We start from the raw sequence: 25,977 nt of genomic DNA on the forward strand, positions 1-25,977 counted from the left end.
CTCTGGGCGTATTTGATTAAAGCAGCGGGTGTCGTTGGTCTAACCTGATGAAAGACTATTTGAGGTCAAAGGTCAAGACTCCCACCATTAGCATGTCACTTGCCCTCAGGCCTGTAAACGGTAGTCGCTACAGTTAGCTGACCAAACACGGCTGAAACAGCACAGCATCCTGTTCCTCAAACCGTCCTCATCCTCATCCTCATCCTCACGGAGAGTTATGATTGATGGAGGGGCAAATTTGTATAACTTTATCAAACAGAAATGAATGTTTCAGAGGGATTCGAAACAAACAAACAAACAAACACCACAAAAGACCACAGTTACTCTGATCCTTTTCTGACACTTCCTGTTGTCTGTGCTATAGTTTTTCCTATAGGTTTAGTTCAGTGTGCTGTACTACATGCTTTTTTTAATTGTTTCTGAAATTAACGTGCAATTTTTAATGAAAATTGAAAAGTAAATCTACACCAATTTTTGTCAGTGTAAAAGTCTTATAAGATTACACACCGTAAGTGTATTCTGCCGTGTTGCACTGACATATCGTTTCACTTGTCCAAAGCATAAACATCATAAACGTTATTATTTTTCTTTTTTTTTTTCAAAAACAGTTGTTTCTGCATTGTGAAATACATTTTTCATATTAACACTGTGACATTTCTGTAAGTGAGTGTAAAGTTAGAGCTGCGAGTGTTTTCGGGCCTTCAGCATCAGTTTCAACACTCGAGGTCTCCAGAGGTCCTTTGAACTCAAGAGGTCAAAAGATCAAATTTGTTTTTGTTCACTGTCACTTTATTTTCTCACCCGGACGCCTCCCGTAGTTCAGCAGGTGTGGAGAAGTATGGCAGTTATTCCTCTAGACATCTAACAGCTAAGAGGGTTTGTTGAGTAAGGACTGACAAGCGTTGCTCAGCCAATCAGATGCGGCCGTGCTGGAGCGACGTCAGCAGAGTCGCCCTCAGGGGTCTCATGCCACAGCGATGGCTCCATGATGGACGGCCGCACGTCTTCGCACCTGTGAAATCAGATAACTACAGCAATAAGAGTTAAAAACACTTCAGTGAAGTAGACTAAAAACCCTCCCATGCACTTAGCATGACCCGGTCAGTCGCTGAGCGCCGGGTTCATTCCCCTTCAGCCCGGAGCGCTCGTCTGTCTCTGAAAGAAACAAAATAGATTCATTTTCCCACACTTGCAAATGCTGCGACACGGCCTGAATGCTGACGTATCTGTTTCACTCTTCCACCACAGCGCACGAGGGTAGACTTTATAACTAATCACAATCAGAAAGAGCTTTATTAGGAATATGTTTTGGTGACAGAAGCTTCCACAGTGCAACAGAATGACAGTGACAAAACGAGACACATCATAAAAAGAATAAAAATAGTACGATTAAATAGGAAATAACATTATACAAAAATGTTTAAAAAAAATACACAATAGATGGTATTTTTGTGTACAGGTGTGTTATTTACTGACATAGTGTTGTGTTTTGCACATTCATTGCCACGTTAACTGTTAATGAGATGAATATACAGTATATCCCCATACTAACTTTTAGACATTATATTTTTTATTACGTGCTTTCTTGAATGGTACATTTAAATATGCAAATGAGGCATTATCTAATCCGATTTCGGATTTGAACTCGGGTCAGTTGCATCAAATAAAATAAATACTATGTGCTTTTCTACCTCTGCAACTAAAGCTGGTGTTAAATGGGAGTTTTTTGCAGTGTTGACCCTATCATACGTTGGTGGCCAGAGTTTGTGTAAATAGCCTCTGCCAAAAAAGGTCGGGCTATTTGCACTTAGTGTAAATAGACACTCCTTTATTTTGTTACCGTAAACAACGTTTTTAAGTCCATTTCTGTAGCTTTGAGGTCATCTACTGTGTGTGCTCCTCTAGTTAACTTGTAGCACATACGCATTTCAATTCGACTCTCTTAACCTTCCAGAGAAATGGACTGCTATATTGATGATATCATCTAGAACTAACAAGTGTTTCGTCCAATCAAATGCTCTCTAAAAAGAGAATTATCTTCCTCTTTATAACACAGACATCTAAGTATAGCAAAATCAACAACGGATAGTTTCTCCTCAACTTCCTGTTTCAACAGGAACATATTTAAGCATGGATTGTTTTATGAATAACTTTATTAAGTTAAAAACTATAGGCTATTAAACAGAGCAAATCCACCACCATAAAGACATGATGCTGGTTATTTTTGCTTTAAAAAAAAGTGTGTTTAAGTACAGAAGAAGTCTTAAAGGCACAGCAACAAAAACAATAAGATTAAAGGTCTATGCAAACTGAATCAGAAATATTCGTCATCTGTCATAGAAAAATTTGGATCAGGTTTGATTTTCTGCATTTTTCGCAAGCAGTTTGGACGCAGTGGGCCAGGTTTCTGTGTGTTACGGTGATGAATATGAAAAAAAAATGCATTCAAAAATATTGGATGCAGTGTGCATAGACCTTAAGAAATTAAATGTTTTTGCTTCAATAAATAATAATAATAAAATTTGAAAAAACGCAATGATAAAAACTATATACGATGCTGGAACACTGTCAAAATCAAGAGTCTGCCATTCATGAATCTCAATCTGATCTGTATGACCTGAGTAGATTTGCTGTGTTCTGTGAAGCAGAAAACACGTTGACATCTGTCTTGTACTGTAATTTCCAGCTGAATGCATGTAAAGCTCGGCGTGGATGTATGCACTTTTTGTTTAACGCAGTCTGCAAATGATAGTTCATTACTCAGTGCTTGTTTGCCTGAAACCAAGCGTGACAAATTAGGTTATTCCTATCACGCTGAGACATAAAAACTCAGGAAGATATTGGCTTAGGGAAGGGTAAATATTACCTTATATAATTTGCAATAGTTACACAAAAAAATCACAGTTGTGTGTCATTTTCAATTTTCTCAATAAACTCCACGGAAACAGCTTGTTATACCATCAATTATGAGCAATTGTCTCATGCTACTCTATCTCATGATAGATTTAAAATCTAGAATAATGTTTGAATCATTATCACACTATGTGTATTTTATATTAATTTAATTGTCTTTTTCCCTAACAGGGCTTGGTTTTTAACATTTTAAGAAAACAGCGCTGATATTTTCAATACATTTTTGTTTACTTTTATTCTTTTTTGTGTGTGTGTGTGTGTGTCTGGCATTTTCAAAAAAATAAAAATAAAAATAATTAATTTAATTTAAGAAAATCATTTACACATAAAAATATCTCTGAACATGTTAACATAAGCAAAATTTTATTTAAATAATAAATAAAATAATGAAGCAATGTCAATTACTCTGTGAGAGATACCACAGTTCTTATTAATTCATATAACATTACAAATATAATAATTTGTTATTATGAAATAATGTGTATTATAAATTTGTTGATGTTGAAAAAGGAATGTGCACTTAGGCCAAAAAATCCCAGAGACTAAAGATCTCGATGTGTTCACAGTTCAAAAACGCAGATTTGAAGGCCCACATGGGGGCTTTCAGGGGTCAAAGTTCAACATTGTGTTTAATAAAGTTTCTCTGTAATGTGGATCTCATGAGACATGGAAACCTGCTGAAGTTCAGAATACAGAGAATCTACAAACATCTCTTACTAAAACTATTTTCAATTCACATTATTCTCAAAATATCTCAAATGTAAAATAAAAGCATGTTCTGAGGCCAAAATGAACTATATGTGTTAAATAGACAATATTTAAAAAAAAAAAATTCTCCTCTTACTGAAGCTAGTATTCACATTATTATTTGTTTATTTTTAATTTCAGATATATCAAATGTAACATTTAAATATATTTTGAGGCCAAAATGAACCATATATATGTGAAATGGACTATAATTTAAAAGAAAAGATTACAACTTCAAATATTTTTAACACAAACATAATTTTGAATGAATATTAAACCTATTTTAAATTTACATTAGCTTTTGTTCAGTTTTAATTTAGTTCAAATATCTCAAATGTGAAATTAAAGCATATTTTGAGGCCAAAGCGAATCATGTTTGTGCAAAAATAACTATATTTTAAAATAAAGTTTTTTTTTATAACAAACATAATCTCTTACTACAACTTTTTTTTTTATTCATTTTTCTTTGTTCATTTTTTTTAATTTCAAATATCTCAAATGTATAATTACAGCATATTTACACGCCAAAAGTAACCATATATGTGTGAAATTGATAATATTTTAAAAGAAAAATGAAAAAGTGTAAGATTTTAGATTTTTTTTTTATTTTAGTACCAACAAACTTTGGTAAATTTAGCAAGTTTGGGCAGAAATGCCTCCTCTACAATGACCAAGAATGCAAACGACAAATAAATAGCACAGCGAGATAAACATATACATCTTTAAACATCAACAGTAATACTACACTCTCGTCCAGAGACTTACATCAAGATGTTTATGGTACTTACTCTAACACAATTTGTCTTAAATAAAGCTTTGCAGGTTTACTTGGCACATGTACGTAATAAATAGCTAGTCGTCTTTATCAACACACAGCTGTTTCGGCTTGAGTTTCTTTTGAAATCCATATTCAGCAACAGCATTGTTGTACTGTATGCAGTGTTTTCAACTTTTTGCATGTATTGCATTTGTCTATTTATGATCTAAACGTGTTTTGTTGGTTCAGTATGCTGCAGTGAGTGTCCTGTAGCTCCTCTAGAAATATTTGGTTAGGATTTGTTTTCCTTCTTCTCATCCCATCTTCACATTGGCCTGGCCAGCACATCTCTGAAGCTGGTTAGACTCAAGAGCTCCTCAGCAAAGCCAATGTCTGCTTTCATCTGTAGCACGAGTCGCTTGGTTTGGTTTGGTTCTCTTGTCCTTACAGCCTCGGGATTCTAGTTGGCCTTTTACTGGAGGTTTGACTGGCTGTTAGGTAGTGTTTGCGGCTGTTTAGTTTCAGGGTTTGGTTTCAGGAGGCGAAGTAGGAGCTCTGCATGGAGTAGAGGCGGTCGATGGGGTTTCCCACGCGGGTCTGGAGCGATCCGACTTCAGACGCGGCGAGGAAGCAGTCGCTCAGACTGGTCAGAGACGTGTCACTGTCAATGTCGTGGAAAATCGAGTCGTTTCCTGAAGAACAACAACATAAACGAGTCACATAAAACAGCAGTTTTGAAGAAAATGAGAGAGGGGTTTGTTGTTAAAATGTTTGAGATCGGTTTGATTTTTTTATTTGGTTTGATTTTTGAAAAAAATTAAAAATAAATACAAATCTTCTGCTCACCAAGGCTGCATTTATTGGATCAAAAATACAGTAATATTGTGAAATATTATTACCATTTAAAACCATGTAATTTATTCCTGTGATGCAAAGCTGAATTTTCAGCAGCTTTACTGTAGAACCCATGCAGGATTCATTATGTGCTGATTTTGGATATATTTCCTTTCAGCGTTGAAATTTGTGCTTCTTAATATTTTTGTGAAATTAGTAAAATGTTTTCCTAAGGATTTTTTTGATAAACGTAAAGTTTTTTTTGTACATAGAAATGTTTGTAAAATTAAAAAAGGTCTTTCTTTCAAAGCAAATCATATTTACCCCAAACTTTATCTTTATGTGATAAAATTCAATTAAATTGAATAAATAACATGAAATCCTTCATAAAACATACAATTTTAGACAATGACAATGTTTCAATATAGAAAGTAATCAACCCTTAACTCGTCATAATAAATGTACTGCTAATTTTGAGAAAATTTACTTCAATACAATAATAATAAGTTCAATACAATATAATTTACAAAATTAAATTACGCTAAATATTATATTCTTTTCATTCTTTCAAAGACCATCATTAATAATGAACATGTTAATTTCTTAAAAAAAAAAAATCACCATTACTCCAAAATTTTCAATGGTAGTGTGCGTTATGATAATATAAAAAGTGTAATATAACAGTGATTAGAGAGAGATATAATTAATCTGAGCAACACCTTTCACCAGCATTCACTTTATATATATAAACATACTTTTTTAAGTTCCTTAATATCAGGTCAACCAATAAATGCCACTATTTGAAATATTTACAGGCACAAATTAAGTTATTTAATATAAACTTTTTACAGACATTCATTCTTAAGTGAGAAAAATATATTTTTCATAAATATAATAGCACTACTATATACAATAACATTCATGAGATCTTCAAAATTGAATCTGGATATTGGTTTTCAGATGTTTAGCCGTGATATAATTGGTATAGGCCATGAAAACGCAGTTTCAATCGATCTCTACCAGTGACAGGAAAAGCTTCAGCAAGCCCAGCTTATAAACCAACACGGTCCTCACTGAACTGAAGCTTGTAGTGCAAAGAGTTTGTTCAGATGCAGTTTACCGTACACCATAGAAATATGATTAGCCACCAGACTCTCAGCTGCTTTTCAGAGCTGTAATTGCCTATAAACCGTTACATAAAAGAGCATATAAACTACTAATTTGCGTCAACCCGCAGCAGGACAGAATGCACTCATCCATGTGTAATCGTGTGCGTCTGCAGGCCGCAGATCCACGCTCGCTTTTCTCAGGAGTGCCGCGGACAACTTTATAGGCTTCTCAAAAACTAATTGACACTGTTACATAAGAGTGAAGACAGTTTAATGGCACATTTCTTTTTATTGGGCATTAGCAGCCGCTTCTGGTCAATATCACAGCATCAGAGAAAGCTCACCGTATGGATTCATGTGATCTCCGGGCATCTGTGGAGGGGTCAGGCCCTGCTGGAACGGGTCTGTGCTGTATCCGCTGGTCTCAATGGAGACTAACTGATGCTGTGGAGGCGGAGCCAATGGTGTGTAAGAGTTCATCAGATTCTCCATTCGGCTTGAGATCACATCTGCAGAGAACACACCGTCAGATGAGTTATTAGAAACAAAAGAGAGGGTTAAAACGGCTAAAGACCAGCATATGTTGAGACACTGTGTGTGTGTGTGTTTAGTACCTTGTCCAAGTCTCTGAGTGTTTTGCTGGTCTTGTTGCTGCTGTTGTCGGCGTGCTAATTTCTTCATCTGACCAGAAAAAAGAGGAACAGACAAATATTAAATCCATTTTAAGATCTTATATGATTTTATGGGCAATGAACTATATTAAAGAGTTGTTTAGAGTTGTGGGACACTCAGGCACTGTTATTGTAGTATTTTTTATTTACTATTATTATTTTTTTTAATTAGTGATTATTTTTATATTTTCAATTTTCATTTAAATATTTTTATTTTTTATTTTTGCAATTTTGTTATAAGCTTTTGTCATTTTTTTATTTTACTAATTATGTTAATTTATTTATTTGTCTTAATCAGTTTTAATTTTAGATCTTTAAATTAAACTAAACAAATATCAGAAATGTTTCCTTGGCAACTACCTGAAATAAGTTTTAGTTTTTCATCTAATATATATATATATATTTTTTGCTTTATTTCAATTTACAAAAATGTTTTAATTACTAGTTATTACTTACTAATAACTTTCCACTCAAAAGAATGTAGCAGATGAAAAAATTATAATAATTAAATAAATAAATGTTAGTATTTTTAGTACATTTGAATAAAATAAATAAATAATTTGAATAATATAAATAAATACAATATTTAAATAAATCATAATTGTATTTCTTTTTAATAAATAATATAATATAATATAATATAATATAATATAATATAATATAATATAATATAATATAATATAATATAATATAATATAATATAATATAATATAATATAATATAATATAATATAATATAATATAATATAATATAATATTATCTTTCACTGCACAACTTGTGTCTTTAAAAAAATATAGCTCCCTTTTTACACATTAGGATGCGTGTTCCTTATCCAAAGACAATGATATTTGGGTGCTCGTGGCATCTAAAGGACGTAAAACCCCTGACTTAGGCTCAGTTAAGATCTCAGGACATGCTCACCTTTGCTCTTTGGTTCTGAAACCACACCTGGACGACTCTAACACTCAGCCCGGTCTCAGCTGCCAGTGTCTCTCTGACCTGAAATAACAGGAACATTAATACAGTACTTCATTTAAAGTCGTCTCACATACCCAGACGCTGGAACAGTGGAATTAATTGTTTGCCATTATTACATGCAATGCAGATCAGATAATTCATAGTTGTTGCTGTTGTTTTTTACATGCAATATGAATAATGTTGTCCAGAGTTTCTGTGATTTTCACATGCAATATGCATCAGATGGTTGATAGTTTTGCTATTTTTACATGCAATATGCATCAGATGGTTGATAGTTTTGCTATTTTTACATGCAATATGCATCAGATGGTTGATAGTTTTGCTATTTTCACATGCAATATGCATCAGATTGTTGGTAGTTTTGCTATTTTTACATGCAATATGCATCAGATGGTTGATAGTTTTGCTATTTTTACATGCAATATGGTGCACCACAAAGTGCTGTATGATACTGGATTAGAATGTTCCTGTACAGGTATAGTAGATAAGCACAGGTCGCTTTAGAAATCTTCTGAAGCAAGGTCTCACCTTTCTGCAGGGTTTGGACGACACCTCAAAGGAGGCCTTGAAAGCGCGCCGCTGCTGGGTGGTGAGGATGGTGCGAGGTCTCTTGGGTCTGCGCGGGTCTTTGCTGTCGTCACCGCCTTTGCCCTGACCTCCTGCTCCTTTCTCCGGCTTCACATCCAGATCTTCATCCTCACTTTTATCTGCAGAAACAATCATTTTAATATCACCGTTCTGTGGAGAGCAGCTGAGCCGAGAGGAGAGGGAAGCGTTGTTCTCACCGGAGTCAGACATGTCCGGGCTGATCGAGTGCAGTAGGTCTTTCTCTCTCTCGTAGTCGCTCTTGCACAGCAGCTGTCCCTCCTTCAGGACGAACTCGTCTCCTTTACACAGTTGTCGCTCGCACACACAGCAGCAGAAGCAGCCTAGATGATACACACTTTCTAGTGCGCGCATCACAAACTCAGTGGGAGCGATCTTCTCCAGACAGCCACTGCATTTGGCTGCAAACAACCTGATGAGGAGAAACAAAACATACATTAATTGCTTTTTATATTTTTATATCATGTTTCTGGTCTAATTGTGCACAATTCCCTTGTGTATGTTATGAAAAATAATTAAAATGTTTTTTTTTTTATTGTTAGTTTTTTACAAAATATAACAACTTTTTTCTGTAACCAAGGATGCATAGATATTAGCCAATAGCATTAGCCAATAATTGAATAGCTAACCTAATATAAATATAGGAAATGTATTGCAAAAGTGACTAAATGTCAATATAAATATATTCACATCAAAATTTAGATGCAAAACAGATTTTTCATCTTTTTTTTTTTTTATGCAGCAAGGATGCACTAAATTTATCAAAAGTAATAGTAAAGACATTTATAAATGTCAGAAATGATTTCAATTTCGAATAAATGCTGTTCTTTTGAACTTTATTTTTTACAAAGAAACCTGAAAAAGTAATGTGTCATGGTTTGCATAAAAATATAAATACAATTTTTTTTTCTTTTTTTGATAACATTGATAATAATCGGAAATGTTTCTTGAGAAGCAAATCAGCATAGAATGATTTCTGAAGATCATGTGACACTGAAGACTGGAGCAATGCTGCTGAAAATACATCTGAGCATCACAGAAATACAGGTGCATCAAAAAAAATAAAAAATAAAATAAATATAGAATATTGTGAAAAAAGTTACTCGTTTCAAAAAGTGAAACTTTCATATATTCTAGATTCTTTACATGTAAAGTAGAACATTTCAAAAGTTTTTGTTTGTTTGTTTTAATTTGGATGATTAGACCTTTACAGCTCAAGAAAGTCAGAAATCCAGGATTTCAAAAAAGAACGTTTTCATGATATTCACATTTTTTTTAGATGCATCTGTAAACTATATTTAAAAAACATCTATTCACACAGAAAACAGCTCTTTTAAATGTTAATAACATTTCACAATATTCCTGTTTTTACTGTATATTTTATCAAATAAATGCATCATTGATGAGAAGAAGAGACTGCTTTCAAAAAATTGTAGACACCAAAAACTTTGGTAGCGTAAAGTAGGCTAGATCATCAAATTTAGCTAATCAATCGCTAATAAGTGCTAAACCAAATAAATGGAAGCCAGATTTGAATATGACACAGCAGGACCTCCTGTGCTAATCATGTGAAGCACAAGAGCCAGTCATTTCTTGGGTTAATACTCAAACCCCCTGACGTGAGACTCGCTGCAAAGCTCAAGCAGATCTTTCCTCAGAGCTCGCTCTTCTCCCACAACAATAAAGTTCATCCATAAATATCACAGGCGCACAGATCAATGTGTGACTGACACCGGACGCCCCTGGTTTTGACTTTGAAAGAGATTTTTAATAAGCCTCGAGATATCATGGTATCATGAGGTGAGACAATATTCAGCGACGGATCCACAGGAAGAGAAAATCAGAGGTGAGATCTATTTAATATCTCTGTTGTTTCTCCCAGACATGTCAGCTTCTCAGAGAAAAGCCCTCAGCAGACCTCAGGCCTTCAGATCTCAAACTCGACCAAAGTTTGCGACGAAAAGTCAAAGATCTCAATATAAGCATTTCCACTCTTTTCTTTTAGCTCTTCTATCACTGTATGATATATTTGTCTTTCTATAAACACTGTCGTTCAAACTAATGACTACTTTTATTCAGCGAAGAGGCATCAAACTGCTCAAAGGTGAGAGTAAAGAGAATTTCTCAAGGATCATGTGACACTGAAGCTGCTGAAAATTCAGCTTTGCATTACAGATATAAATTACACTTTAAAATATATTGCAGTTATTTTAAATTATAAGAATATTTCACATGCATAAGCTAGTTTAATACATTACACTGCATAAATGCAATTTTTAAATAAAACAAAGTTAAGTACATTTGACAAGAAAATTGTATTTCAGTTTTTCTTGAAAATGTCATGTTTAAATTTTATGTGTTACTTGCTGTTTCTTTTGTGTGTGTGTGTGTGTGTGTGTGTGTGTGTGTGTGAAATTTACTATAGCAATTTCTGAGTATAAACTGTTTCAACTGGTTTATAAGCAAAAGTAAGTCAAGTGATCTCTTGTGAAGAAGTACACTTTTAATGATTGTGTTATTGAAATATTATGTTATAAATATTACAAAAATAGTATATTCTAACATTTTTTTGATTGCTTTTAATATAATATTATTTTATTTTTTACTTATAATTATACTTTGAACAAGAGTACTTATTATGGTAATAAAATACTTAAGAATATACTTAAGTGCGAAATGATTTCAGATGGTTAATTGTATGGTATTTACAATTCAGTTGAAATACATCATTGATTAAGTTTATATTAAATTCATTTAGTTTCTTTTTTAAAGTACAGGCTTAAGCACAACTTTTTTTATTTAAATCCATTACTTTTATTGTCTTTGAAATGTGGTCTTTGAAATATTTTGAAATATACTAAAAAAATTTTTTTTATTAAATTAAAATTTTTATTAAAAGTTATATTTCTAATTTCACGTGATGTTGCAATTTAGTCCATTCAAAATAAATTGTAAAAATTATAATAACTTACATTACATTTACTTTTGTATGTTAGTCAACATATAATGAGTTTATTTCTTTAAAACAACTGTGATTTAAATTGTATTTTAAATTAAAATGTTTAATGTTGTGATAAATTTCACTTTTAAAGGTGCACTTAAGTGTGTTAAGAAACATAGTCATGCGAAAGTGAAAAAAAGTAAAAAACAAATTCTGTGGACATAAATTTCATGCAGAAATTATGAGTAAATAAAAAAAAAACAATTAGAAAAAATAAATATCAGATAACACAGAACTAAACATGACATTCTGAAGAAAAGCAGTTAAATATTTTCTTGTAAAATGTTCTCCAATAATCTTTATTTTTCAACATTGGAAAAAAAAAGTATAATGTAAGTGGTCTTTTATTTCATCAACATTATATTATCTTTAACATTTTAATTAACTTGTACGATTTTTAAGTACACCTTGCTTTTAAGTGCACATTAAATACAATAATGCACACAAGGGATTGTTTGACTAATAATACAGTAAGTTATCAAAGAAGAAGATGCATGTGTTTTTTGCTCTCTTATAATGTGTGAGAAAGCAGTGGGTTTGAAAGCAGTGGCATCTAAACAAGCTTAAGGAGAACCAGCAATCATCTCCAGACACCAGCACTAAGACCAGAGATCACTCCCAACAACATCAGCTTTAAGTGCTTTCGAAACATGAAGACATCACGTACAATTCAATACAGGTGCCAAAATATACAAGAAAATATGATATTTAGGAAAAATGTGCTGCTCAGAGGTTTAAGTGTTTAATTTAAGCAGCCACTTCGTCTCAGTTCCTAGAAACAAACAGACACAAATTCATAGATAGAGAACAGAAATACAGAATGAATGTGGAGCAGCTCAGATCATTCGCTCTTTGGAGGATTTGATGAGAAATGATTGATTTCATCTCTGCAAGACTTTTAAATAAATATATAATACGCATAATAAAAGAAGAAATGGTCTTAATGGACTTTTAAAATAATATTTCAATTAATGTAATATATTTCTAACAATTTAAAAAAAATGTTCTATATATTTATTTTTTATCTAAATGTAATAATTAATCAATTAAATGTGCATTTAATAGTATTTTGCTAATACTGCAACAGATGTAATAATTTTGCATTAAAATGCAATTATATTTTTGAATGGCAAATCTGAGCACATAAACAGAGTTAATCAAAAGAATGGAAAAACAATAGTTAAAATGTAGTTTTACATTTTTGTCTATTCTATTTATTTTTTATTAAATAAGTGAAGGATACTCACTGCTGTCTAGGACAAAAAAGATGTTAAAGAGATCTCATTTGCTATGTTTCTTACCTACTGTATGAATATAGAAATGCATAAATAAATTCACCTGAGGAATCCCCTAAAATCAGCCAGTCTCTGCAGACACATGTATTCAATTGTTACTGGTACTGTATGTCATTTCAAAGTAATTATATCAACCAGTTTTTTTTACATTGCCCTTTGATGCCATTATGGACGTGCAGGCCTCTCAATGTGTGTGTGTGTGTGTGTGTGTTTGATTTTTCCAACCGCCTCTTCCACATCCATACAGCACAGATGCATGTGCACTACAAAAGAGGAAAAGATGTCATTAAACACTGGAGCTTTCCTCAGAAGGTACTGTATGGAAAATACCCTGTAGTCCTCACAAACCTGGCACATTTACCACGTTTTACTGCATCCTGACCCTATCAAAGCATATAAACCACATCCACTCTCCTCTATAAAATACAAAATGTCTCGGATGTGTCAAGTGTCAGAAGTGGGACTATTGCTTCTGTAATTATTTAATTAAACACTTGAAAAAAAAAATGCTAAAAAAAGAGAAAGATTGTCTTTCTCAGTATTTCTTTTTCTTGATTTCCAGTACAAATACATAAACATTCTTAAATCTAGACACACTTTTATTTTAGAAGCAAAATGACTTGGGACATAAAGTATTGTTGTTTGGAGAAATGTATTTAAAATCAAGTGAGTTTATGCTTAAATTTTTTTTTTTTAATCTGCCATCAGGCTCAGAATTTTTTTTTTTTAAAAACAAGTTTATTTATTTATTTCTTGATGTAAAAATGAAGTCACTTAATTCTTATGTTTATGTTTTTTTCTTCAGAAAAGGGTTTTTGCTTCTCAAGTAAATGTGTTGATTTAAGAATGTGTAGACAAAAATAATGAGGAAGAAAATAATTTTTTGCACTGTACATTTATTTCTATAGCACTTTATATAATATAGACTCTTTCAAGGCAGCTTGACATTGATAAAACAGGAATATAATGTTGTAAAACATAATTAAATTTCAGTGGTTAATCAGCTCAGAATACAATAGTGTTATTATTATTCAGCTCAATTCAGTTTAATGGTGATTCAAATGAAGTTCAATAAGTGTCAGTGTTGCTCAATTCAGTTCACATTTTGTTCTCATTTGATACCGTCAGTGCAGTTAAAATCCATAACATTACTTTTGAACCCCTAGGATAATCATTAGACAGGTATTCAAATATTGTTGCATAATAAATAATAAATGATCAAGCTCTCTGAATATGATGCTTCTTGTCTCTTTTTTTCTATTACAACAATGCTTTAATAGGCTGATCTATCACATCAAGCACACTGTTAATCATGTAGACTGCTTTCATTTTACAGCAGTGGCTGTGTGAATTACTGTAGCACTAGCTGTCTAACGAGACTGAAGTCAAATGTAGTAATGGGAGCGAGTGTTTGTCTGGGGCTCATCCATCACCGCTCAACACATATTAGCATGCTAATCGCTCACAGACATGCTAAATTCCTGATTATGATCTAAACGTAAACACAGAAGTGGAAAGGAAGCATGTAAGGGTTATCTTTCAAAAAAGACCATGAAAAATTAGATATGGATGAATATGTGACCCTGGAGCACAAAAAGTCTCTGCATGGGATACAGTATATTTGTAGCAATAGCCGACAATACATTGTATGGGTCAAAATTATAGATTTTTCTTTTATGCCAAAAATCATTAGGAAATTAAGTAAAGATGATTTTTCATGAAGATATTTTGTAAATTTCCTACCATAAATACATCAAAACTTTATTAAACTATTATGAATTGCTAAGAACTTCATTTGGACAACTTTAAAGGCAAGTTTCTTAATATTTAGATTTTTTTGCACCCTCAGATTTTCAATTAGTTGTATCTCGGCCAAATATTGTCCGATCCTAACAGACCATACATCAATGGAAAGCTTATTATTCAGCTTTCAGAGTGACCATATCTCAATAACAAAAAAACAAAAAAAAAAACTTATGACTGGGTTTGTCATAATATAGTGCTAAATAAATAAATGAACAAACATACAACAAATACACATCATGGTGGCATGTGGTACGTACTGATCTTAAAAAAATAATGTTTGGGGGAAGTCGTGGCCTAGTGGTTAGAGAGTTTGACTTCTAACCCTAGGGTTGTGGGTTTGAATCTCGGGCTGGCAATATCACGACTGAGGTGCCTTGAGCAAGGCATCGAACACCCAATTGTTCCCCAGGCGCTGCAGCATAAATGGCTGGTGTGTGTGTGTGTGTGTGTGTGTGTGTTAAATGCAGAGCATGAATTCTGAGTATGGGTCACCATACTTGGCTGAATGTCATGTCACTTTCACTTCAAATAATGAGAAAGATGCTTTTTCATCAAATCAACTATACATGCTTGGGGAAATGAAATGAATGTTTATTTATAAAATAATTAAAGAAAATGTGTATAAAACAATTCATGCTAAAATGAAATGAATGTTTTAATATATAATTCATATAAATAATTAATATAGAACATTTGCTATATATATATTTTTTAAATATGCATCATATTTTATGATTTTATAATATATTTAAATATTTTCCCCAAATTTTGTCATTGCTTTCATGGGAAAACATCTTCATTTATTGACTGATTGTTTGTTTGTCTGACTACCTAGACAGCATTTTGTGTGTGTGTGTGTGTGTGTGTGTGTGTGTGTGTGTGTGTGTGTGTGTGTGTGTGTGTGTTTGGACAGCTGCTTTTCCTGAGTTTGGCAGCTCTATTCGGACTGAAGTTTACTCAGCTCGACCACAACAGCAAACAGAGTATGAGCGAATAATGGAGCGCACATACAAAAGACAACACACACACACACAGACACACACACACACACACACACACACACACACACACACACACACACACATAAAACACTGTGCTACACTTGCTTCACACTTCAGAATAAAACCTTAGTTTCAGCAAAGAACTTTCCAAGAGCTATCGGTGGCTGTATAAGTTTCCTGAGTTGAGCTGTACAGTCTTTTAGAGACTTTGTAAGTTCTTCAGATCTTTAAGCAATAAAACAGACGGTTTTCTAAAAGATCATATGCTTAAAAAGTCTTACAATGAAATAAGTTACTCCTTACTGGAAGCTTCATTTTCAGCGCCTAGAAGTTGATTAGAGGGTAATTTCTTACAGACCAGAGCAGATCAGCTCATGGTCTAAATATGGTCTCTCAGAAGTCCAGGTTTTGTGTAGGTAGAAGAAGAAACCCTGATCAAAGCCAGATCTGACCACAGGACTGAATGAGTCCATTCTTTCCCAGCTTCTTATTGGCTGCGGTTCAAAAGACCTGCTGGACAACATTATTGGGTATCACAGGCATATTCATGCCCAGAAACACTAAACACAAAAACACTAAAGGTAGGCAACATAACAAGAATAAAATAAAATAAAATAAAATAATGTAGAAAATTAAGCAAAATACAAAAACATTACTATTGGGCAAAAAAAAAAAAAACACAAAACATCTTTGCAAACTACAGTTTACAGTAAATATACATCATGGTACTATGTGTTACTCATGGAATTAAAACATAATGTTGAAATAATGAGAAAAATTGCACCAAAGCAATGGTAAACTATGAGGAAATGTGCTGAATTTAAAAACTTAATGTTAAAAATGAATGAGTTATAATAATAGAGTATGGAAAATTAATACAAATTATGATTAGTCCTATATAGTCTTGCTAGACAGCATTATTGGGTGTCATGCGCATATTCATAAAATAAAATAAAACAATAAAAAGATCATATAATTATAATATAAAACTAATATGAAATTATAATGATAAAATTTGGGGTAAGTGTGCTGAATTTTTATAATAATAACAATAAAAGAATGTTAAAAAATCTATGTAAAAAATTATTTGTTATATTAATCAAGTAATCGAATATAGAAAATAACTAAAAAATTAAATAATGGTCTTATATAGCCTAGATAGTATTATTTGGCAATATATACTATACTGCCTATGCTGTCTACTGTCAGTAGGCAAGCTATAAATAAATAAATAAATACATTTTCAGAAAAAAAAACATTGTTTATTAATTACATACTTTTAAAATTGACATACAAAGGTCCATACTTTAGTAACCTAAGCGTTGACCTAACCCTCCTTTGCCCTAACTCTGAAGAGTTTAATGAGTGGCCTGTTTCATGTTGGTTTGGCTGATGTAACGCAGACGTCTCTGTTTAGCAGCTCTGCGGGACTCTATTCGCTCCTAGGTTTGAGTGATCTGACAATATACCCAGAGCTGCAATAATTGCTGTCCAGGGCTTTGCTCAAAAACAGACCAATCAGAAAGAGGCCAGCACATGATTGACAGGTGGATATTGCCACTACCCCCACCTTCTGAAGCGTCCCATTGGCTGACACAAAGAACACTGGGTTTATTTTACATGAGGGGCATCTGTGCAAACCAATAAAGCCTGGTAGAAGCACATGAGTGGCGAGCCAGATTTCCCTCAAGATCTATAGCGTCGCTTAATCTCAGGTTTAACGCAGATGTCAGAAGCAGATGTTGTCCAGTATACACCATATGAACTACTTCTGGAGAGAATCAAAGTGAAGAGATCATGACGGAGAGTTAATTAAGTGGACGCTACTTGAAGTGAAGAGCTCTTGCTTGTAGGCTCCGTTCCAAGAACTAGTGAGCTGCCTACATAGGGAGCACAACAACCCACACAGAACTACATGATAGACATGATACATATAACATACTACCTGAATTATACATATGCATCAGAAATATTAAATGGATTATATAATATAACGATACTTTATTATTTTAGGATATATAAAATTTAACGTTCATAACAGAAATATAACGTAAAATGAATATGCATGTAATAAATACGATGTAATATAGAAACAGAATTATAAGTATAAAAATAAAATGTAACAATTTAATATAAATATCGTATAAAATAGAAATCAAATGGGCTCCTTTAATATATGTATCAATTAACTATTATAGGTATAAATTGTATAAAAGAAAATTTCAAAAATATAAATAATTGCAAATGATTTATTATGTATATTAACATACATATAAACACATACATACATGAATGTAATATATATATATATATATATATATATATATATATATATATATATATATATATATATATATATATATATATATATATATATATATATATATATATGAAAGACATAGATTTGGCCCCTTCAATAGATGTATGAATATGCATAAAAAGTATAATTTAGAATTATGTATAAAAATAGAAAATATACAAAACTTTTGGAGAATATCACACAATTTTACAATTCTAATATATTATATGTATAATATTTTTTAGAATTATATGTTTAGAATTAATGATAACTATGCTTATTTTAATTAATTATATATTATAATTAGATTTTATAAAGTAGAATAACAAGTATCTTTATAATCAACACTGAGCTCATGCATTCTGCAATTGCCTTCTCCATAAAATATAGATGTGATCATGCCTTTGAATTAAAAACAAAAAAAAGAGAAGATAATTATGCCTCCCATCGGGAACCTTCTTGGCACTTATAATGCCTTAAAATGCTGTGTAGGTAGGCTGCTCACTAGCTGTTGGCACACACCCCAGTTTAGCAAGCGTGAAGTTAGGCAGAGAAACACAAACGTTAAATAAGGGTGAGTCTTTACGCCCGAGGCTGGATCAGCTCACAGTCCGGTTTTAAATTACCGCTGACCCTCGTGCTCGGCCCACAGAGACTAAGCAAACAGTAATATGGGGTGTTTCGAGGAGGTCCTCAAGCATGTGAAAGGAGGACAGCGCTGGAGACTATTTAACAAGGGCCCTTAATCTGTGGGTGACCCGGCTGAGAGATTAGGGCCAGTCTCGAGGGCCTCACCTCGACCCCCAGCAGTCCCTCTCAGAGGAGCTTTAGCCACATCAGCGTGTGTGTTTTCCCACTGATTTACAGACCTTTGGCTGTGCAAAGAGATGTTTGTTTGAGTTTTAATTAGCACTGGTAATCCTTAGATTATTAGACCTGAGCTCTGGAATGTTTGCTTGACCAAAGCCTGCAAAATATCTGCCTAATTAATAAAAAATCACAATTTATATATATGTCTTTATATATCTATATTATCTTTAATAACTAGACTGGATATATCCAATTATAATTGACCGTGGACCCAGGCAATGAAACCATGCATTATGTTTATTCTTAGAATACAATTCACAAAAATAAAATGAATTATATATATATATATATATATATATAAAAACCAGGGAAAATTCCTATTAATATAAAGTAAACAATATGAATGATATTGTTTATAATAATATTTATAATAATATAAATGACAGTAATTTAATTTGATACAATTATTTGATGCATATTTTATATACGTATAAATGTAATTTTGTTGTGATATAAAATTATCAAAACAAAAGTCTTATTTTTTACTGCATTTGTATCATTTGCTATCTTTTTTTATTAAATAATTTTTAAGGTGAAATCAACTTTTCATGTCTATTTTATAAATTTGGCAAGATGTACTTTACACCATTATTGACTGTACATTATTTCTTACTTATTAAAAGGATTTTAAAGTACGTAACATCATCGTCCTCATTTTCTTCTGCTTTAAGAAACACTAATGCACTATTATTTTCGAACACTGAAAAAGTTTTGGTCTGATTTGGTCCTGGAGCCAGCTCTGTCTCAGCTTTAAGAGTAAATATTGGATGTGCGCTGACAGTCAGACACTCGGCTCTGACTCCACAACAAAAGAGCCAAGCGCGGCACAGGCCATTGTCAGAGCGGCACGTTTCCATAGCAGCGCTGGTGCATTGTGGGATGTTGGATCCTGATGAAGGCTGAATCCTGCAGACTGAGAGAAACGGGGGAAAGTCCAGCTCAGAGAACGTCTGTGGTTTGTGGCGACTATTACAGTAGAGGCTTCAACCAGACAGAAATGTTATGAGACCTTTATGAGACTCAATTTACTGTATCTGCATCTATACCACTGTATGTGCCATGATCAGCATTAAATACAGAAAAAAGAAAACAAACAAACAAACAGTACAAACAAAAACTGGGGTTTATAAAATGTAAAGTTCTAGTTCAGACTACAATTTATTTAAAATAGTAGCCTAAATGCTTAAAAAATAGAAATAGAACTGCAAAAACATAAAACATAATAAAACTAGATATAATTATAAATAAATAGCAAAGCCAAAGTAAATTTTCATAATGGAATAGAAGGAAATAAAATAAAATAAAATAAAATAGTAAAGCCATTGTGAATTTTATAAGGGAATGGTACAAATAAAATAAAATAAAATAAAATAAAATTAAAAAAAATAAAAAAAAATAAAAAAAAATAAAAAGAAATAAAATAAAATAAAATAAAATAAAATAAAATAAAATAAAATAAAATAAAATAAAATAAAATAAAATAAAATAAAATAAAATAAAATAAAATAAATATAAATTAAGAGTATAAATATAAATAGTAAAGATATAAATATAAGCGTGAGCAAACATAAGGGAATGCTGTGAGCTGCAGTAAAGGGTAAGCAGGTGCTTTACTGAAAACCAGCCCCTTTAGAAGGAGGTGATTCAACTCACTAAACAAACAGAGATCTGGAGAGCAGACGCTCAGACAGTAAAAGTGAAGATTACCATAGACACCATAAGAAAAGATCATCTACAGTCCAACAGAACTAGAAGAACGACAGAAAGACACACATACACTTGTGCAGTTACAGATCACCTAGCAACCTTAAAAAAATAAAACTAAAATAAAAAAATATATAAAAACTGTAAAAAAACAAAAAATAATAATAAAAAACTGCCTTTACAACACTTCAGAACTGTGATATCTAGTATACTGTATATATTTTTAATTCTTTTTTTTTTTTTTCACATAGCCTATAGAACTTCTTCTGATGTTTCCAACCAGAAAAGAAAAAAAGCTCACAAACAGAAAAAATACAAATATGGTTTCTATAACAACAGCCTTTAACTAAAGCAAACAGCACATGAGGCTCTGAAACATTAGATGAGGGTCAGACTCGTGGGCTTGAATGACGCATAGACAAACGAATAAAACACTCTCTCTCTCCCACACAAGCACTGTAACCCGGCGAGACTCAGACGCTATAAAGAACAAACCCTCAACAACAGCAGGAAAGGAAGAACAAAACATTTCGTTTTTTAAATATGTGCTGTGTGCCAAAACACGCAAATGTCTCATTGTATCTGCAGACAGAGATTTCTCAAGACTTTCAGATTTGAGTGGATCTTTGATGGGGCCAGCGTTCATCAGTAAACAGGTTAAGCTGAATTCCTCGTGTTGATCTCATTACTCACACAGCACAAGTTCAGTGTGTGTGTGTGTGTGTGTGTGTGTGTGTGTGTGTGTCTAATGTCTAACCAACACTGTTTACATCACAACAACAGGCAGACTTTAAAGAGTGCAGTGATGATCTACTGGATCGATGCAAACCACAACTTAAAGGAATGAAACAGATCTCAATCATAACTATTGTATTTATAAAAAGCTAACTTAAACTTTTTCTTAAGACTCCTTGAAGCTGAACAGTTAAAAAAAAATCTATAAAAAGCCTAGAAACCATTCATAACACAACTGCATAGCAACTCCCGTGCAAAGACTCAGAATACAATTTATCCAGAAAAAGTAAAAAAGAAAAAAAAAAGAAAAAAAAGTTTCTTCCCTTTGTAATATGACTGAAATAAGACTGTTTCCTCAATTAAAAAAATGTTTATAGATTTTTATGTTAATTTAGCTTGTTTCTGTTTTTTTTTTTAAGTATTTTTATTAAAGCTTGTTTCTATTTCAAAGCAAAATAATAATAAAAATTAAGTTAAAAAAAGTTAAATTTTAAAGTAGCATTCTATAATAAAGTTTCCATAAAATAACATTCTATACATTCTATAAATATCATTTAAAATTAGAAAAAAATGTAAATAAATTTAAATAGTAAATTAAATAATAAATTTTATAATAATAATAATAATAATAATAATAACAACAACAACAATAATAATAATAATAATAATAATAATAATAAATAGTTTTTAATTTGAGTTTTAAACTGGGAAATAAAATTTAGTTGGTGGGTATGCATTAAAAAAATCTAAAAACAAAAACAAAAAAACGTTTAAATAAATCTAAATAAATTAAATTAAATGTAAAGTAACATTTTGAGAGTTTAAAAAAGTAATAAACTATTAAGTAAATATATACAAATAAATGTAATTAATTAAAATTTATAAAGAGATATGAACTCACAATTATCTTTTTCTTTTTTTTACTCTGAGGCAGTTACAGCTTCCGAGGAACTGAAGAAGAGAAGAAGCGGGTATTTACAGCAAACATAACAGAGACATAACTGGGCTGCTGCACAAACATAACCAGCAGCCGTATGCAAATCTCCAGCACAAAGGCTGACGGCACAGACCCATGGATGACTCCTGACGTCATTCTTCTCCTGCAGACAGTGTGAGGCGAGCATCAGTCCACAGGCCTCAGGCTGAACTGCGTGCAGGTGTTTGACACCCACTGTCTCCCTCTGGCAGTGCTTCACCTGCTCCTCCACCCACAGCATTCACAGTTCACACACACAGAGGCCCCTCACCACCTCGCTCCTAAACCACACACCGCATACACGCTCGGACACCAGCTCACAGCAGAACTTGTCTTTTCTCAAATGTAATTGCATAGCACTTTTCCCAGTTTACATGGTTTCAAAGCAGCTTTACAGAAAATCATGATGTTAATGATTAGAATATCTTCACATGTTGATCTGTTCAGAGTTCACAGTTTGCAAGCAAATTTGATATATACGTATGCAGTGTGTATACCCTAACTGTAAACCTACCTCTTACAGAAAACCTGTTTACATTCTTACTATTTTTAATAATTCTTTCCCCTTGTGGGGACCATAGGCCGGTCTTACTGTCAGGTTTTACTATCCTTGTGGGGACACACAATGTACACACACACACACATCCTGCATTAACTATGAGCCACAAGCAGAGTGACAGGAGCTCCTCTGCGTCTTTATTCTCTGTGCCAGGGTGTCTTTTGTGTGGGTGGGACAAAGGGGCGTCTCAAAGGAGCATGTGCTCACAGCTGCCGGCTGAGAGCCTGATGACAGACGGGTGTCTAATTCAATCAGAACAGAGCCCTGGCACGTGCACGCACTACACACACCCTCAACACTGCTAGAGGAAGTGTGTGTGTGTGTGTGTGAGGCAGTGTTATTAAACTAACACTACAACTACAACTGAAATAAAGGAAATATTAAAACACTTAAACTGATTTTATTTCAGCTAGTTGCTAAGGCAACAATTGTAAATTGTGTTCCATTTGTTAGCATGAGTTTGTTAAAATTAACTAAAGTCGAATAACAATTCTAAAGCATTTATTAATCTTAGTTAATGTTAAATAATGCATCAATTATTAATGCATGATTAAATTCTGTTAATATTATTTAATGAACATGAGCTAATATGAACTAATAATGAATAGTATTTCAATTAGCTAATGTTAATTAACATATTCCAATTAACTAATGTTAATTTTAACTAATGGGATCTTATAGTAAAGCGTTACCAGTTGCACCAAAATAACACAAAACTGAAAAATTCATAAAAACTATATATATATATATATATATATATATATAAATACATAAAAATAAATAGTAAAATAACGACGTGTGAGACATCTCCCATCATGATGATGATATTTTGTACTGCCTTTTAGAAGCTACTTAGAAACATGAAAGATGGCATTTGTGTAAATTCTTTTCTTATTTTGTCTTGATTATGATCCTTCTTACTTTTTTATAAATGATTTTAGGTGCTGTAAACCTATGCAATCATCTGTACATAAAGTGTTCATTACATAAACACGTACAGTACATTTATTAGCACTTTTATCCAAAGTGATGTAAAAATGGGAATTAAAAGCACATGCATTTAATTCAAGAGAGAAAACTAGCAGTCCAACTAAAATGAATGTCTACAAGTCGTGCAATCATACTAAAGCTGAGGAATAGTTCAAATTTGTTAAAATAAAGGGAATGATGAATATGTCTTTTTAATGCTCAGCCTAAATAACACTATTATATTATCTCAAAAACAATATATGGGTAAAGCTAAGGGTTACAGAAAGATGATGTTTATTGTTGATATTGCATGTTTTGACTGATAATCAAATAACGATCTGTGTCATTTTGACAGTCAACAAAACTGTGTGACATCTGAACTCTCTGTGATCTGAACCTGATAACACACTGTTTTCGGCTTCTGCACCTCAGTTTTCTTTTCATATTGACCAATCATGCGTAAAGCTCAGACAGAAGATTCAGATAACGCCTTGTAAAACCAGACAAGAAACAACTCCCAGATAACATGCCAATAGAAACATCAACAGCTTGATTTTGTGAATTATGGCTGATCAATGCAGAAAATTCAGGAAAAGTACCAGGTTCCAAACATGATCAGCTCTACGAACAGCATCTGTCAACACAGCTAACCATTTATCGAACTCAGAACTTTCCATTTAACAATTAATGGCTTTAACTTAATTATTTTAACTGTAATTTTCTATTGTAGTAATATTCTTTGTGAACACGTTCTCATTCAAAGCAATCAGATGGAGGACAGGCAGATGTAATAAACATTATTTCCCACGGGGAGCCAAACGATGAGAATAACTCTCTCGCAGTATGTCTAAGTTATCTAATTATTGACAGTGATCTGCAGCGGATAATCAGAGATGACCGGCAGGTTATGGGTTTTATTAGACCTCAGTGAACCTGTGGCCCTGGACCGGCCCTCGCCCTGAGGATGTGCCACGCTGGAAAATAATGCTGCTATAATATAGATACTATGATGCTGGATGGAAAAAAGAAGAGGAAAAATAAAATTAATAAAAAGTGTAAATAAAATACATGACACTAAAATAAATGCAATAATAACTAGAAATGTTATATAATTTAAGTAAAATATAGGAAAATTAAAAATAATTGTAAAAATTAAATTGCAATTAAATAAATTAAAATAATACAAAACAAAGTACATTAAAAACAAAAAAATAAAATAAAATAAAATAAAATAAAATAAAATAAAATAAAATAAAATAAAATAAAATAAAATAAAATAAAATAAAATAAAATAAAATTTCAAATTCTAGGTAAGATCACACGTATCCTTTATAGAGAACATAATCATGGAATGAACTCAATGAAATTTTTTTTATTATTATTTTTTTTTTTGCATTTTTATGTGACATGCAAACAGTAAATCAGAATAATTTGCAAATTATAATATGTTAAAACAGTCATAACAATTAAACAAATCACTGCATATGTATATTAAAAAGCACATTTCAGTATAAAGAGCAAAGGTACATATCAGTATGCTAAAATGTACATATTTGTAAATGTTTTGAAAAGGTACCACCCCAGTAACAGCTTTAGTACTATTTTTCTATGTGTACTTGCTTGCCTTTTAATTATTTGTGAAATTTACTAGCAATTTCTGAGTGAAAACAGCTACAAAGTAATGCAGTTTCTCCTCTCTTCAGTGTATATATACAGAGAGCCAGGAAGCAGATCACACTCACAGCACTGTTTCCATGCGTGGCTCTTTTGAACAGAGATTGGAAGTGAGTATAATTGTGGTGGGGTCATAATCCGTGCGATGAAAAGCCGGGAAAGAAAACACACGACAGGGGCCAACAGGAATCTCAGTCCGACCGACTCCGTGCACAATATGAGCTCTCATACAGCGGGGCTGGGGCCATAAACCACACTGCGTTATTCACTGCGCTCTTAACACCCACAGACCTAATAAAAGATGACTGTCTGTGCCTCCCTCACTCCCCTCTTCTGCCTCATACTCTTATTTTCTCCATATACACTGTTCTGGCAAACGTGTGTGATTTTGAACACACTGCGCTGAGGTTCCCGTTTCTATGCTCTCAAAACAGAACAGAGCGATAATTCAGCTGCCATCATGCTTTATATTA

The 25,977-nt window shown here is 32.6% G+C and overlaps 1 protein-coding gene across 1 annotated transcript in view; it reads right to left on the minus strand.

Annotated features, from left to right (window-relative positions):
- Positions 1 to 4,679: 4,679 nt before the first annotated feature.
- The window catches only part of LOC132140612 (LIM/homeobox protein LMX-1.2-like), a 41,965-nt gene continuing 20,667 nt past the window's right edge, over positions 4,680 to 25,977 (minus strand). Inside the window, exons 3-8 of the mRNA XM_059549432.1 lie at positions 8,795 to 9,027; positions 8,538 to 8,716; positions 7,953 to 8,030; positions 6,975 to 7,041; positions 6,705 to 6,869; positions 4,680 to 5,109 (exon numbers count right to left, since the gene is read on the minus strand). Coding sequence (XP_059405415.1) covers positions 4,952 to 5,109; positions 6,705 to 6,869; positions 6,975 to 7,041; positions 7,953 to 8,030; positions 8,538 to 8,716; positions 8,795 to 9,027 — 880 coding nt within the window. The 3' untranslated portion in view covers positions 4,680 to 4,951. The remainder of the gene's footprint in view (positions 5,110 to 6,704; positions 6,870 to 6,974; positions 7,042 to 7,952; positions 8,031 to 8,537; positions 8,717 to 8,794; positions 9,028 to 25,977) is intronic.

Source organism: Carassius carassius, chromosome 5, assembly GCF_963082965.1.
Source record: "Carassius carassius chromosome 5, fCarCar2.1, whole genome shotgun sequence".
NCBI classification, from domain to species: Eukaryota; Metazoa; Chordata; class Actinopteri; order Cypriniformes; family Cyprinidae; genus Carassius; species Carassius carassius.